Source organism: Tupaia chinensis, unplaced genomic scaffold, assembly GCF_000334495.1.
Source record: "Tupaia chinensis unplaced genomic scaffold, TupChi_1.0 Scaffold000070_1, whole genome shotgun sequence".
Classification (NCBI taxonomy): domain Eukaryota; kingdom Metazoa; phylum Chordata; class Mammalia; order Scandentia; family Tupaiidae; genus Tupaia; species Tupaia belangeri.
This window is the reverse complement of record NW_006159530.1, coordinates 6075100-6092586: the sequence shown is the minus strand read 5'-3', so window position 1 is coordinate 6092586 and position 17487 is coordinate 6075100. Positions and strand designations below refer to the sequence as shown.

Sequence of the window (17487 nt, the reverse complement as noted above, 5' to 3'; positions counted from 1 at the left end):
AAGGAAGAGACATGCACCTCAACAGCATCTTTATAACGTGATCTAGCCCTAGGCTCCGCCAGCCTGGATCACAGACGAGTGTGCCTGGCACGCCTAGGGAGGTCCTAGGATGTGAACTTGGCACCTTCCCATGTGAGTTCGTTACATCATCACTGCACCACCACTTGGGCCCCGAATAAGGCTTTCTTATTGAGAAGATGTGGTCTCAGGGAGGAATGGATGCCCCAAGGATCAGTTTGGCGGAGAACATCATGAATGAGGTGGCACCGGACGGCAGAAGATGGATCCAGGAGTTGTTCTGGAGTTCCCTGCGCTCATTGTTTTAGCAGACACAAGCATGTGCCCTTATCATGCCTGATGAGTTCAAATCCTGATGAAAAGACTTGAAAGTCTGTGAAGGATGAACTGGAAAGAGTCTTGCTCAACTGATAAGTACAACTTAGTGTGTTTGTAATCTCATTGCCCAAATATTCACTCTGGCTCTCTTAAATAGTGAGTTATACTTGTTTACTGATGCTCCGACTTACTTCACAAATACAGATGTAGCTACTGATAATGTCTCAGTGTCTTCTAATTATTTTCTTTGGATAGATATTTATTCCTACTCTTCTATTTCTTCCTCTTTTTTGTAAGACAGACTTTTTGCTACAGGGTGTGCGTGTTTGCCAGAGAGACAGAGAGAGACATAGAAACAGAAAATGAGAGATCACTCCCCAGAGGGATGGCCATTCTGCAATCCCTTCTCCTCCAGTCTCCTCTTGGGATTTGGGGCACACAAACACACACACACACACACACACACACACACACACACATGCCCGACATGAGTTTCAAACCTCCGGGTCTGGGACTTGAACCATGGTTAGCTATGTGGGAGTCCAATGATGTAACCATTACACCATCTGCTGGCCCCTCTAATTTTATATTTCATCTCATGAAAATCACCCTTCTACAACTGCCCTTCCTTCCTAAAATGGGTGAATTCTATGTTTTGAGAAACAGAATGTTATGGGAAAAAATGGGAAATTCTTTAAAGGAGACAAATGAGCAGAATTATTACAATGTGATTCATTTCATAAAAGTAGGTTTTGAATGTGTTGCTACCAATTCATTCTCAACCTTAGAATTAATGATACAATAAATAATAATAAATAATTACAACAATGGCTAACCTCCACTTAGTCAATATTTATTGAATGCCTACAAAAGTCAAAGTGCTTCCATAGGTTAATCATAGTTAGTAATAATTTACTGAATATTTCAAAATAGCCAGAGGAGAGGATTTTGCATGTTCCCAACCCAAAGTAACGATGAACGTTTGAGATGATGGCTACGCCAACTACTGAGTTTATCATTACAGTTGTATTCATGTACTGGAAAATCACTCTACCCCCAAACATGTACAACTGTTACTGCTCAATTAAAAATTTAAAAACAAAGTCAAAGTTAATTGTTAATTCTTACCTCCCTGCAAAGGAGATAGGCTAGCATTTTTTTTTTTTTTTGGAGAGGTTTTTGCTATAGGGCATGTGTGTCGCCAGAAAGACAGGGAGAGATAGAGAGATAGAAAGTGAGAAATCACCCCCCAGGGAGGATGGCCATGCCGCAATCCTTTCTCCTCCTGGGATCGTGGGCACGCATGCACATGCGCCCAGCGTGAGTTTAAGCCACCGGGTCCAGGATTCGAACCGTGGTCGACTCTGTGGGAGTTCAGTAACTTAGCTATTACTATCTGCTGGTCCCAATAGGCTAGTATTGATGGGAAGTAACAGGTAAACTATTTGCCAGTGTTGCTAGGGTCATTCTGGACTATCCCCAAATGAAAGGGAGAATATTTTTTGCCTATCTCTCAAGCATCCATTCAAAATGTAATGAGGATGTGGGTGAACATGCTGGGGTCACAGGGCCACCGGAGCCGTGCCACAGCACAATAAAGGGCAAGGCTCCATGAGCAAGTCAACCTGGCTTTGAAACCACTGGCCACATGACAGTGACAGGGTACTTGCCCTTTGCAGTGTCCTCATTTGTAAAACCAGGAGGGACGTGTCCCGAAACCTCCATGGGATGATGACTGGAACCACGGACAGCACTGACCCCTACATAGACTGTGATTTTCCGTGATTAAGTACAAGCCATGGATCAGGCACAGTTGGAGATTATAGTAACAGTAACCAATGATAAAATAGAACAATTATAACCGTATCGGATGGTAAAAGTTACATGAAGGTGGTCCCCCTCTCTCTCTGTCTCCCTCTCTGTCTCTCTCTCTCTGTTCTCACCTCTTTCCCGACCCTGGCTGACGGCAGGTAACTAGAACCATGGAAGGTGAAGCAGCGAGTAGGGTAGACAGACTCCTGCCTGAGGGTGAGCTCTCTCTGACTGTCACTATACTAACGCACCCTTGCAGAGCTCTGCAGAATTATTGCTGGGACCAGTAGATGGTGTAACAGTTACGTGGCTGGACTCCCACGTCATCAACTGCAGTTCGAGTTCCAGATCCGGCGACTTAAATCTCATGCCAGGCGCGTGTGCATGCCCCAAAATCCCGAGAGGAGAATGGAGAAGGGATTGTGGTGTGACCAGCCCCCAAAGGGTGATTTCTTGCTTTCTGTCTCCCTGGTAAGCGCATGTGCCCTATAGCAAAAATCTCTCCTCTCCCCACCCCCTCCCCCCAAAAAAGAGAATTATTTGCCAGTGAGTTGTCCTTTGATAATACTGGGTTGTCGGAAAAGTCATGATGTAGTTTTTCTATGCAAAAATATGTCATGGCTTTTCTGATGGCCCAGTAGCTTAAGGTCGTAGTTTTGAGGTAGTTGTATTTTAAATTTTCATATAGGAATCCTAAAGATGAAATAAATGAAGTAACAGATCTCAGAAGTGACAGAATTTCAGACACCGTGAAAGGTAACTGCAGAGAGATTTTGCCTCAGCAGAACCTTCCAATGCCTCTGACATCGCACCACTGGATGGCGACTTTTTCTAAACACGCACAGGGTCAGCAGGTCAGCACGTACCCTTGAATATGCGGGCCGCCCACCGGCTCTGCATTTCCGACGTGGGAATAGTGGCTCCCACTGGCTGGAGGATGCCAATAAACGCTAGTGTCGGCTTCTCCAGCTGCGGGGGGAACACAAATTTAAACATAGAACGCTGGTTGTCCAGAACTGTGGGATCATTTTCCAAAAAAGGAAAACAGAAAGTATATCCAGTGGCAAAGATGATAATGTCGATGTCCTCTTCTGTGCCGTCTTCAAAGATGGCCGACGTCTCAGTGAACTCCCTCACGTTCGGCTTCATCAGAACTTGTCCAGAAATTATGTGGTTGGGCAGGTCATCACTGATAGTAGCTTGGTGGCTCAGAAATCTAAAGAATGAAAATGAAAGTCTGGAAAAGCTTATAACGCTTCTAAAAGTATGTTTCATTTTATGCATTTAATCACTGGACATCACTTTGCGTGTAAGTTGGAAAGGAGCTGAGCTAAGAAAAGGCTTAATAGAAGAATTACATTTCTGTTTCCCAAAAGATTGGTTTTCCTCAGTGCTCTTCCTGAACTTTAACCAAATAAATATTTTGTGTTTATCAGAAAGCTAATAATATTTATTAATGCCTGCTATTTGCAAAAAGATTTTTGAAAAGTGATAAATAGCATATTTTAATGATATATGGTACCTAACTTCTTGAAAATAATTTTTTTGAAAGTTTGAAAAAATTTCGGGACGAGCAGATGGCATAATGGTTACATCACTGGACTCCCATATAGTCAACTGTGATTCAAGTCTTGGACCCAGTGGCTTAAACTCATGCCAGGCATGTCCAACAAAATCCCGAGAGGAGAAGGGAAGGGACTGTGGTGTGGCCATCGTCCCTGGGGGGTGATTTCTCTCTTTCTGTTTCTATCTCTCCAGCAAGTGTTTGTGCCTTAAGGCAAAAATCTCTCTTTAAAAAGAAAAAAGTTTGAAAAAATCACCAAGGTGTTCGTATTGGAACAGAAACAAACCTCGGATCACATTCTGATTTCATTTAGTTAATTAATTTATAAATTATTTCCTCTATGAGAAGAGAGAAAAAGAGGGAGGCGAGAAAAGGGGAGAGAGAGAGAGAGCCCCCAAAAGGATCTTGATGCCAGGATCCACCCCTAGCTTTCAGCCAGCCCAGGATCACGGGCACTGTGTGCTCTATTTACTCAAGGAGTTCTTCGGACTCGAACCATGAACCCTCCCATATGAGAATGCCTTGCAGAGCATAGCATTTTACCACTGCGGCACCAGCTGGACCTGATTTTCATTTTATTTTGAGAACCTACATGGCATGTTCATAAACCTTACCAGAATATCTACCACTAACACATCCTGCTCCTACCCTCACCCCCATACAATTTCCCCTTCATCCAGCAGCTTCAGTGGTCCTTTGAAAACATGGAAATGCTACTCAACGGTTTTCTATTAATATTTCACTGAAAAATAAGAAATGAAGTCACCACCATGCTCTGGTCCTGCAAAGTTCTAGGTGACTTACCCATCCTCGTGTTCTCGTCCTGCAAAGTTCTAGGTGACTTACCCATCCCGTCTTTCTGAACTCATTTTCTTCTGCCTCCCTTCCCAAGTTCTCCAGCTACACCTGACCCGTTGATCTTCCTTGAACAAATCATGCTTACTCTTGTCTTTGAACTTGGTGTTTTTTCTGCCTGAAATGGTATTCTCTCCTATAGGGGTTATTCTCTCTCTACAGGGGTCCCCCAGACACTTGTTACAGATCCCTATTCGAATGGAGCCACTCCATCTGTGAGGCAGCTCCCGGTCTCTCCCTATTCCCAAGCCTGCTTGCGTTCCTACACGGCATGCACTCGCTCGTGTTCTGACATTATATATTGACTCATCGGCTTCTCTCCTATTAGAAAGGGGGCCCAGCGAGAGCTAGGATACCATCGGGCACAGCCAGCATTCCTTCCCAGTACCCAGAACCCTACTTGACCACAGCAGGAACTCAAAAAATATTGATTGACTTTATCTAGTTTGTATAGATAGGCAATTTTATGTGTTTCTCCATTTATACTCCCAACAGACAGGTAGACTGCACTTACCGACACCAAAAAGAGAGAGAATGCATCACTCCTACAGGTTACGTGGAGATCTAATGCATTAATAAAGCACCAGGCATTTGGTAAGCCAGGGCTGGCGATGGCAGAGCCACTGATATTTTACCACACTTTCTGTCAAACTGCCCATTATGCTAACTCTCACAGTAGCACAAACATTTTTTTGTGAAGTGTGTGTATATATACATATATACACATATAGTTATATATATATCATATATCATATATATGTATGATATCTACCTATCTTTTTTTTCAGAGAGAAATTTTTTCTATAGGGTACATGCATTAACCAGAGAGACAGAGAGATACAACGAGACAGAAGGTGAGAAATCCTACCCCCCTGTGGGGGATGGCCACACAGCAATCCCTTCTCCTCCATTCTTCTCTTGAGGCCATGCACGCACATGTACCTGGTATGAGTTTCAAGCCACTGGGTCCAGAACTTGAGCTACCGTCAACTACATGGGAGTCCAGTGACATATCCATTGTGCTATCTGCTGGTATCTATCTGTCTGTCTATCTATCTATATCTATCTATCTATCTATCTATCTATCTATCTATCTATCTAATCTTTTCTCCCACAACGACAAAATGAATTTATAGTTTTAATGAAGTATTTTTAAATAATTATTTATTTAACTTTATTATTATTATTTTAACGTTTTCTATAGGGCATGTACACACACTAAAGAGAGAGGAAAAGTAAGAAAGTCAAGCTGCCAGGTTGGGGACTCAAGCCACAGTTAGCCATGTAGGAGTCCAACACCTTAACCACTATGCCACCTGCTGGCCCCCTAATGAAGTATTTTTAACTGAAATATACTTATATTCCATATATAATACTTGAGTAAATATTCACTAAAGGGAAAAGTTTTCTTATTTTTTCTTTCCTAACATTTTGAAGCAAGGCTTTATTCTATCACCTCTATTTATATTAACCATCGAATGTTTACATTTGTCCCAAATTTTGCTTCTTAGAGCTCCAGGGGTATTTCCTGTTGGCTCTTACACAGCATTTGGTGAACTCCACCTTCCTCTCCCTCTTCCTCATTAGATGTGCAGGCTTTTACTGTGTCTTCATGGGGGACCTTCAGTCTTCCTTCATCGCTTTCATTGTCCCTCTCAGAAGATTGTTCTGGCTCCAGAATGCATTTTTTTTTTTTTTTTGAGGCTTGGCATTTGAAAAAGAACACTACATCTCCGAGGCAGACAAGAACGCCTTTGTACGCAAGCTGGATGATCTTTTCTTGTTCACAGCACACCTCCTGATGAGCCTTAACTGCCTTGAGTGTTGGGGCATGGAAGCAGATCGGCTCATTTTAACTCACATATACAGTAAGTACACACGAGGTGCTCCAATAAAATTTGACACTTGACCTTTTTGGTACTTTCTCCTTCCTATTTCCTCTTCTTCCTATTGAGTTTCCTCCCTCTCTACCTTGTCCTGCTTCTTTCTGGCCAGACCTGGCACTCCCCACATGGCCCTACACTTTTTTTGGAATTTCTTGGGAAACAGAAAAGAAATGTGAATCCTTCTTTTAATAGCATTGGCCCTTTCATGTTATCACTGTTACCTCTTTAAATAAAATGCCATGGATATGCTTTAAAAGAGTTGGAAAACTGACAATATAAAACAATGCAAATTGTTGAGCATTGACTGTATGTCAGATACCAGTATAAGCTATGCATTTATTTTCTTATTTAATACTCCCGACAGGGGACCACCAGGTGGTATGATGGTTAGGGCACTGGACTCCCACATGGCTGATCTCAGTTCAAGTTCTGGACCTGGAGGCTTGTTTTCTCATTTTCCTTCTCTCTCTCTGTTTGTCTCTCTCTGATAAGCACATGTGCCCCACATCAAAATTTTAAAACAACAATGATAAATAAAATAAAATAAATAATTAAAAAATATTCCAAACAGCCCTCTGCTTTGGCACTAACATTATCCCCATCTTATGTAAGGACAATGAAGCACGAGTTAAGTACACTCGCCAATAGCACACAGTCAGTAAACGGTGAAGCTGGGCTCCGAATCACAGCTGTGGTCCCAGAGTTCTATGCACAGTAAAGAAATTGTAAGTTGCATTTCAAAGGATTTCCCCTCTCCAGAATCTCTCCTCTTATTGCTTTCTATTAACAGATTCCCAATTTTCCTTTTGTCCTGGGAAAAACTGGAGTTGACTTTTATGACATAATACACCATCTCTTGCTGGTCTATCCCATGAAGGCTGTGGGTTCTAAAGAAGTGAACAGTTGTCTGAGTCTGAAGGGCAGGACAGATAAAGCTCCTACCATCTTCCCGAAACTTGATTTCATTCCTCTAAGGTAAGTGAGTAGAATGACCCAAAGAAGCAAGAGAAGAGACAAGGATTAACATCCTCCTAAGATAGTTGAGTCTATTTTCAAGGTGCTGAACAAGGACTCTAAACCAGCTCTAAGTCCCAAGTCTGTCCTGCTCGCCCCAAAAGGTAGAAGTCAAATTATTTTTTAAAAATTGTAGGGAACCAGCAGTTAGCGTAATGGCTATGTTGCTGGACTCCCACGTAGTCGACTGCGGTTTGCGTCCCGAACCCAGTGGCTTAAAACTCACGCCAGGCGTGTGTGCATGTGTGCCCAAGATCCCGAGAGGAGAATGGAGGAGAAGGGATTGCGGTGTGACCATCCCCCCTGGGGGGTGATTTCTTGCTTTCTGTCTCTATGTCTCTCTCTGTCTGTCTGGCGAGCGCACGCGCCCTACAGTGAAAATCTCTCCAAAAAAAATAAAAATAAAAATAAAAAAAACCATAAATAAATTGTAGAACATACCTGTGTTGGGGTTGCAAACCATAAACTTCATGGTTAAATCGAGCATTTAATTTATTCTCTGCCCACCGGTTGATTAAGAACGCTGGGTAAATTTTGTTGAACACAGAGTTAAAACGAGTGAAGAGGACTGTGTCCATGGGCATCCCATAGTCCCAGACCCGGTTCCAAATCCATGCACCCCGTCTTGTGCTGAGAAACACCTAAGAGAGAATGCAAATATATGAAGAATGACCACCACACAATGTATTTCCTTTCAAAGGAAGCTCTTGTCAGCCTTTCAAGATCTCTTATTTGGCACAGAAGGAGAAGTGGATAAGAAATCACTTGACTTTTTAGCCTAAAGCATTCCTCTCTTCTCAAATTCAGGTAGACTGACAGAGTGACACCCAGACTCTCGCACTCACACCGATACACGTGACCTGGTGCTGAGAGCTCCAGAGACCCACCCCAGCCTCCCTCTGAAGATCATGCACTAGCCCTTTGAACTTTCTCGAAAGCACTGTCCTCTGCTTGTAGTCTCTTAAGGTCCAAATTCCAGACAAACAAAATGATGTAAGAAGACTAGAAACCAGCGAACTGACACCTAAGATCCCATCCATTTGCTAATGACAGCATCACAGTACCCAGAACACTGCTAATCATGTCTGTACAAACCAATTAGGAAAGGGGTCAGCGCTGTGAGAGGTCAAATGTCATGTCAATTAAAAACTAAGCAAAATCTTAAAAATGGTCTCTTGGTCCATTTAAACGTGAAACTCTTGGCTGAGCCAAGGAAACCTCCACTTTTAGTAAATGTTAGCAATTTAGTCATCACTTTTATTCCAGTCTTGTTTTTTCCTTTGTAATAGATGACCAAAATGTCTACCAAGAGACCAGACGTGAAGAGGAGATGCACAGGACTGAGCAGCGCGGGTCACACCGCACACTTCATCCTGTGCTGACGTCTCGGCGTCAGCTGCCCTCGCACTCGAAGGTGGAGAATGGGCAGAGCCAAACCTGTGCGGCTACATGACTGAGCTCAACCGCCAAATCAGCTCCAGAATTTCCGATACCGACCACCACGATTTTCTTCTCCCGAAATTTCTCTGGACTCTTGTATTCCTGGCTGTGGATGTATTGACCTTTGAACCTCTTGATCCCTGTGGGCAAGAGGAGAACGGCTGAGGCCTTGGTCCTTATTTTGTTTTGTTTATTTAACTGCTGGAATATCCTGACACTTATCACTGCGCTCCTGGGACAGCCTGCCCTAGCATCTCACCTGCTGCCTGCGGAGGCCAGCTTCAAGGACATGGCCACCCAGCCACGTCAGGTGGAACACATCCTGTGGTTGTGTTCTAGACTGTAAGTTCCATGCCAATCAGACCTCTAGATTTCTGAGAAATTTGGGCATCTCATTTTTACTTATCTGTATCCTACCAAGCCTTCAGAGCGGAGCTCCACTCTTAGTGAAGTAATACGCCTTCTTCATCTGTCACCCTATTATTTACAGTTACTGCTTCGAACCTGGTTTCCTTTGTCTTGTTTTCCTGACCAAGCCCTCATCCCTAATTCCTCTTGTCCCTGGGCCCAGGATACCTTCCTGTTAGCGCTATCACTCTATTAGGGGAACATACGCTCTAAAATCATCCACAAGATCCAAAGCTTGGAAGAGGTAAGGAATTCTTATTTTTCCCAAGAAAATTCACTCTAAATTAAAGAGAAATCTTCCATGACAAAGCCATAGAAGCTGATTTTGTGACGTTCCTATTTTATTTTAAATTTTCTGTAGGGTGTGTGTGTGTGATACGGGGCAGAGCTATTCAGTCCTTATTGAGATTCCATCCCTGCTGAGCTCCTTTTTTGCCCACGAAATCTGCTCTAAAGCATAAGCTTTCTCCTGTAGGCTTGTGACTGGGCTACCCCACCAATCAATTACCATGTTGTAGCTACTGTAATGACTTCCTGTCCACTCAGATCCCTCTTATTCCTTGAAGCTGTAGGCTAGTCTTGGATCTTCACCTTGCAAACTTCTGGGATGGATCTGGTTGTTCCCAGACTCTATCTTCACCGAGTTCTGTTGTTTGTGGCTGGGCTACCCCACCAATCAATTACCATGTTGTAGCTACTGTAATGACTTCCTGTCCACTCAGATCCCTCTTATTCCTTGAAGATAACTCTTTTTGTTATTTGTTTGAAAGAGCAAAGATCCTAGGTGAGTTTCTCAGCTCCTGAAAATGACTGTCAGCCATCCTTCTCCTGTTTTCTTTTCCCCAGTAGAGGTTTCTGTTCTATTTCAAAATGAGCCCTTCACCTGAGAGTCAGTGTGAAAGCCATACAAACCCTAGGCATGAATCTCAGCTCTTTTACTAGTAGCTACAAACCTAATGTACCAAGTGGAAATCATTTTGCCTATTGCAGAGGAATGGCATAAGGTCTCTTGAAATGTGCCTATGACATAAAACATTTTTGAAAAACAAGGGTTTCTGTTCTATTTCAAAATGAGCCCTTCACCTGAGAGTCAGTGTGAAAGCCATACAAACCCTAGGCATGAATCTCAGCTCTTTTACTAGTAGCTACAAACCTAATGTACCAAGTGGAAATCATTTTGCCTATTGCAGAGGAATGGCATAAGGTCTCTTGAAATGTGCCTATGACATAAAACATTTTTGAAAAACAAGTTTACCTCTTGCCAAGTGGAAATCATTTTGCCTATTGCATAGGAATGGCATAAGGATCCCTTGAAATGCTCCTATGACATAAAACATTTTTGAAAAACAAGTTTACCTCTTTTCTTTGAGTGTCTCCAATCCCATCTCATCCCATCCCAATTGCAATCTATTTTAAGATGCACAGTGACTCACAGTTGTTGATATTTGTTGCGTGGTGTATATACACACACATTCAGAAATAATGCTAAGTCTTAAGACTTTTTCATAGCTTTGGTCTTATTCCAAACTATTACAGACACAAAACAAATTTCCAATGGTGGCAAAAATTTTAAGACTTTACTCTTAAAATAGCCCAGAAGTAGTGGTGATGGGATATTAGTAATTTTTATTTTCAGTTTTATAATACAATATATTGTTTGAACGAAATTTCAAAGATAATATATTACTTTATAATCATAAAAGGTAATATTTACTGTGAAAATAAGGTGATTTTAAGTTCTAAATACTTTTCAGAACAATAGAAGCAAAAACAAGACTTCACGAGAAGAGGGCCTTAGCATTCGTATGACATACCTGGAAAGTTCTCGAGTGGTAAGAACGGATCGGAATAGAGGCCACTGCACACCATAATCCCATCAAAGATGTAGGATTCCTGCTTCCCTTCAGCCTCAACCACCACATCCCACTGTCCCGTGCAGGAAAAGTCAGAGCGCTTCCTCACACTGCATACCTTTGACTGGGAACAACACAAACTCAGAGCCGTGCCACTCTTCCCAGTTGCCCTCCTTTCCAAGAACTCTTGGCCTTAATGAATGAGGTTGCCTGTCCTACTCTTCAGAATTTCATAAAGTAGTTAGTTCAGAACTTATTTCCCCTTCTGGGCCAGTTGATGGCATGGCAGTAATACCATGCTCCCTGATGCTGGACCCACTTGGGAAACTCTCAGGTTCATGTTGTGGGACCTCTGCGTGGAGTGAGCACACACACACTGATGATCTGGGCTGGCTGAGATGGGGCTGGATCGTGTCATGTGGAGCCTGTTGGGAATTTTCTCTCTTTCATGTAATTATATATCTATTTGTAAACAAGTAGAATAGGTTATATTGAATCACTAGAACAGTCATGATGTGTTTTTCTATGCAAAAATGCATCATGACTCTTCTGACAACCCATAGTAAAGAATGTTAGTGATTAATACATATTTCCACACAAGACACTAATAGAGTGTATTTCACATATGAATAGCATAATATGCTAATAAATGCTGGAGATAAAGTATGAGTTTATTTTGGTCCCAAATTATTTTTCAAAATTCACGAAGTTTTCCCATAAACTGTTTGAAGTTTACATCATTGATTTGATTATTTCATTGTGCATACATGCTTTGAAAAATTACACTATTCCCCACAAAGATATATAATGATTATACGTGAGTCAGAAATTACAATAAGTATTAAAAAAGGAAAATATAACTAAATAAACTTTTAAAAAAATATTTCTTGCCCAATGCCTCTTTAAATAAAGCCATTGTTTGGTTTATTCCACCTGGGATTCTGGCTGTAGTCAGTGAGGAGTCTACACTAACTGTCCATGGTGCTTTAGCAACTCTACTACACTTTTTTTCTTAAAGGAAGTTTGGAGACATACCCTTGCTATCATCACTTGGTATGGTATGAGGGGACTTCAAAGAGTTTGTGGAAAAATGGAATTAAAGTACAAATTTATTTTGGTGCAAAGGTCTTCTTTTTAGTTCATGCATGGTTTTCCCATAAGCTTTTTGAAGAGCTTTCCTATACGGTGAAGCCCATAGTGTTAAACCACCCAGAGACTGGACACCTTGCTCCTGCACTCTGGCCCTGCCTCTCCACTCTACTAAGAGGAGACCACCTGCACCAGAGCGAGGTCTCCACCCACTCACCAGAAACCGGATGTGCTTCATAAGGTGAAAGTGTTGGACGTACATCCTGAGGTACTCCATGATTTTGGAGTTGTGCAAGTAGTTGGGAAGGTGGTCAGGGAAAGGGAAGTCACTGTAGGCCGTCATCTCCTTTGACGTGTTGCTGGTGGCAGATTTGTAGATACTTGGCCTGCTGCCTTCAGCCTTCTCCTACCAAGAGAGGAAAACACCGCCTCTCAGAAGAGTAACAGTGTACAAATAAATCTCTTTGTATTACCAGGCTCCTGGCCTGAATTCTTTCAATGAAAGTTGATTTTCTCTTATCTTCACTAAGAGATAAAATACCTTGTGGTAGATAGCTTTAAAACATTAAAAAGAAAAAATTGTTGGGAAGTGAACAAAAGGCTATGAAGAGAAGATCAAGAGAATTTGAAATGAAAAGCGTAGTGGAGCAAACATAAAATGTAGAGCACAAAACAAGCAGAGGAGGATACGGGCATCTCTCTGCCCACAGAGATTGATGGGCCTTTGAGTTCTGAACTGAGAGACCAGGCCGGAATGTCATGGAAAAAGGAAATTCCAAGAAGGCCTGGATTATTTGTAGAGGCTGATAGAAAAAGACAGGGATCATAATTATGTTAAACTTCATTAAAAAGAAAAAACACATTGACAGAAGGTACGTGTGCTAGCCAGAGAGAGAGAGACAGAGAAAGAGAGAGTGTTGGAAAGCACTCTCCAGTGGGGTATGGTCATACTGCAGTCCCTTCTCCCTTTCTCGACCTGTCAGGATCATGGGCACACATGCACACTTGCCTGGGATGCTTGTCAAGCCTGAGGCCGGAAGAGAATAGCATAATTTGCCATGGGGGATCCAGACCCCTTAACCACTAGGCCATATGTTCTTCGCCACTTTTTTTTAATTTACATTTTTTTTAATACATTCAATCACATTATTTAGCTTACAAGGTGATCATTTCAATATATGAACATTTCTCCCCGGTCGAGTTGATCAAAATATAACGACACTACCTCCCTGTCTCAACAATGCTGTCTCCGTATCCCTCCTCCAAATGTTCTTCCCCAGGCCCCTCTCCTCCACACACACCACATCTGGCATTCACATCCGCCTCTTGTGTTTGCTTGTCAGAGAGTGAGCAAGAGAGAAAGTGAGTCTCCCCTTCCTCCATGGGGAACGGTCACGCTTCAGTTCCTTCTGCGTTTCTCGCTACTTTCAGAATTTGGAGCATGCATGTGCATGTTCCTGGCATGCTTTGCAAGTCAGCAGGTCCAGGTTGGCCATGGGGGATCCAGCTGCCTTAATCACCAGGCTAGGGGCTCCCCTTCCTTCCCTTTTAATTGGTTTTTCTAACTATAAGGGAGCATACTTATTAGAATCTTATGGAAAGTTATAGTAAGACATATCGTTTGTGATCACCACTTTAAATCTTGTAATGTCTACCTTTCTGTTCTCAGCCTCTCGATCTTTCAGGATCTCTCCCTATATATTATCTATTTATCTGTACACATACAAATAGGTGCATAGTGGTTCAGCACTTTACAGTGCTTGGTAGTTTTAGGTTTTTTCACACACATTACCTAACTCAATCCTGTTAAACACGTTATCTTCATTTTCCAAGTTACAGTAGGAGTCCACATGACATACTGGGTTGTGGGGAAAGTCTCATGGAACATTTTTGCACAGAAAAACAGAAAAATACATCACGACTTTCTTGCTTTCTGTCTCTCCATCACTCTGGCAAGCTCAAATATCTTATAGCAAAAATCTCGCTTAAAAAAAAAAAAGACTAGCTATCTAAATAATTAAGGTGAAAGAAAAACACACCACCATTGAAAATGTGCTATTTTTACCTAAAAAGTTTTATTAAAAACCCAAACACATTATTTTAATATATATACACATAAAACATGATTTTGGGGGGGTCTTAATATTTTTCTGTATCTTTTTTTTTTGCTATAGGGTGCGTGCGCTCGCCAGACAGACAGAGAGACATAGAGACAGAAAGCGAGAAATCACCCCCCAGAGGGGATGGTCACGCTGCAATCCCTTCTCTTCCATTCTCCTCTCGGGATCTTGGGCACGCATGCACATGTGCCCGGTGTGAGTTTTAAGCCACTGGGTCTGGGATGTGAACCACGGTCGACTACGTGGGAGTCCAGCGACATAGCCATTACGCTAACTGCTGGTTCCCATATTTTTCTGTATCTTGTGTGTAGTATTAGTGAAGTAAAGGGTCAGTAATGTGTGTATTTAAATATTCTAAACTTAAAACCACAGATTTTGGAGTCTAATTTCTGCTAAACCCTTATACCAGCTTAAGAACAGATCAAAGCACGTGTTTTCTTCTATGTAAAGAGCATCGTGGTCAATAAAAGCCATTATATTGTTACACTCAGATTCAAAAGTACTCTTTTTTTTTTTTTGAGAGGTTTTTGCTATAGGGCGCGTGTGCTCGCCAAACAGACAGAGAGAGACAGAGAGATAGAAAGCGAGAAATCACCCCCCAGGGGGGATGGCCACGCCGCAATCCCTTCTCCTCCATTCTCCTCTCGGGATCTTGGGCACGCATGCACATGTGCCCGGTGTGAGTTTTAAGCCACCGGGTCTGGGATGTGAACCACGGTCGACTACGTGGGAGTCCAGCGACATAGCCATTACGCTAACTGCTGGTTCCCAAAAGTACTCTTCTTGATAAAAAAAAAGATGGAGAATAAAGTCACAACCAACTACCTTAAGAGATCAAGTGGGATAATATTGAGAAGGAAAAGCTGGGAGCAAAAGAGAGAAATCACAGAAGCTAGGGGCAAGTGTTATTTTGTTAAAAATTATTTAATTTTATGCATTATTATGATTATTATTTGCTAGAGGGCATGTGTGCTCACCAGAGAGAGAGAGCGAAAGCAAGAAAGCAAGCTGACCAGGTTCGAGGTGGTTGGCCATGGGGGAGTCCAGCACCTGAACCACCATGCCACCTGCTGGCCCTGGCACAAGTGTTTTGCAAAGGAGTTGAGCCTCTGAAAAGATGACCAGCACTTTTTATACGTGACAGCTTAAAATAGGAGTATCCCTAAAGAAATCAGATGATGTGGTGCGGTACTTGATGTGGTCCAGGAGACATATCATTACTGCATGACTTGGAAAAGGAGCCTGATGCTAAATCATTTTTCCAAGTCTATTTCTTCAGCTATAAGGAAGTCCTTGCCTGGGGAACCAGCAGTTAGCGTAATGGCTATGTCGCTGGACTCCCACATAGTCGACCACGGTTCGCGTCCCGGACCCGGTGGCTTAGAACTCACGCCGGGCACGTGTGCGTGCATGCCCAAGATGCCGAGAGGAGAATGGAGGAGAAGGGATTGCAGCGTGACCATCCCCCTGGGGGGCGATTTCTCGCTTTCTGTCTCTATGTCTCTCTCTGTCTGACTGGCGAGCGCATGCGCCCTATAGCAAAAACCTCTCCAAAAAAAAAAAAAAAAAGAAGTCCTTGCCTGAGGTGCTGTGAGGACTAAATAAGTCACATAAATACCTTAAAAACGGTACATGGAGAGCAACAATTTCATGCCAAGTGGCAGGAAATAATGATATGCGGATTACGGTGTTCGGACGTCACGGAGGAGTTCGACACGCTTTCCTGGAGATGTTTCTGTATTGGTCGGGGTGAACTGGGAACCTGGAAACTATACTCAGTGTGAAACAGGAGATATAATTCAGGGAACTGGGTATACAGAGAATGAAAGACATGGAAAGCCAGAGAACTGTTGGAGAGCTTAGCAAATCAGCATGCCACATGGAGCCACATGGGAGGCCTGGGTCAAATCCTGGGTCAATTTGAACGTATTCACACCCGTGATTCCAGCTGTCTGGGAGGCCGTGGAGAGGATAGGTGTGGTGAGACTCTGTCACCGGTATCTTTCTTTCTCTATAAATCTCAATTAATAGATAAATATTACAATTATTATTATCATTGTTACGCTGGTACTGTATTTGTGTTGCAGGCCTCGCATCCCTGCTTCCCGTTTGTGGGAGAAACATGTCCACACGTGGGAGCTGAGACCGTCCAGACTCACCTCGTATCTCCACAGCCCTCCAATGTCATTGCTCCCTTCAAAGCAGATGGGCTCCAGCCCCTCTTCCAGGCAGCTCTTGATGGCTCCCAGCCCGCTGACCCCAGCACCAATCACTGCGATCCTTTTCCCTGGCATTGTTTCTGGAATCAGGAGACACTAAGATCAAACCCGATCTGTACGGCCATGTTTATTCTCTATCATCTGGGAGTATTCGGTTTTCTTCCCTGAAATTGCTGGTTAATGCATTTAAGGACTGTCTTGGTCAAAGCCGTCATGCCTTTTGAAGGCTCTTACAGTGACAGAAAATCCTACCTCACTTGATGATTTTTTGTTTCCACGTATAAATTATATTGTTTGGACTCCCAAAATGTTCCTGGGCATGCAACTTCATTTGTATTTCTTTTATCATCCTTCTCTGCACTTGCCACACACAGCCCCTGAGAAACCTCTCCACACACAGACTTTGTCTAAGTGGACTTGTAACACCTTCTGCCACTCCTGCCTGCTCTTTGAAACACTCATGTTGGATAGTTTTGCACAGTTTAGGCCAGAACATCCCTACTTTAGCCTCACGATAGAGCTTAAAGAGGGAGCGGGGTAAGAAACCCGACAGCACCTCTCATCCCGGAAGCACCACTCAACGAGCAGAGCGGGCTCCCAGTGTCCCTAGAAGGCAGTGCAGCTGCCGCCGTCCTGGAGGTGAACATTCTGCTATTCGTTCATTTAATACACGCCTCATGTGCCAGACTCCCTTCAGCAAGGACAGGTAGAGCCCTGGACAAATCAGATACGGTTCCTTAAAAAGACCCTAGAGGAGCAGGGAAGACTGGACAAAGGCGTAGACATGTAGTAAGTGGGATGAGAACACGCACGGCCGAGAAAGCCAGACGGGAGGGAATTATTTTAGGTGACATGGGCAGCAAAGGGCTCACTGAAGACGTCTCAGCAGGA

At 43.0% G+C, this 17487-nt stretch overlaps 1 protein-coding gene across 1 annotated transcript in view; it reads right to left on the bottom strand.

Moving 5' to 3' along the window:
- The window catches only part of LOC102492761 (dimethylaniline monooxygenase [N-oxide-forming] 5), a 26622-nt gene extending 9951 nt beyond the window's left edge, over positions 1 to 16671 (bottom strand). Inside the window, exons 1-6 of the mRNA XM_006142269.1 lie at positions 16537 to 16671; positions 12475 to 12663; positions 11130 to 11292; positions 8905 to 9047; positions 7909 to 8108; positions 3015 to 3364 (exon numbers count right to left, since the gene is read on the bottom strand). Of these exons, the coding sequence (XP_006142331.1) occupies positions 3015 to 3364; positions 7909 to 8108; positions 8905 to 9047; positions 11130 to 11292; positions 12475 to 12663; positions 16537 to 16671 (1180 nt within the window). The remainder of the gene's footprint in view (positions 1 to 3014; positions 3365 to 7908; positions 8109 to 8904; positions 9048 to 11129; positions 11293 to 12474; positions 12664 to 16536) is intronic.
- Between the last annotated feature and the right edge of the window lie 816 nt (positions 16672 to 17487).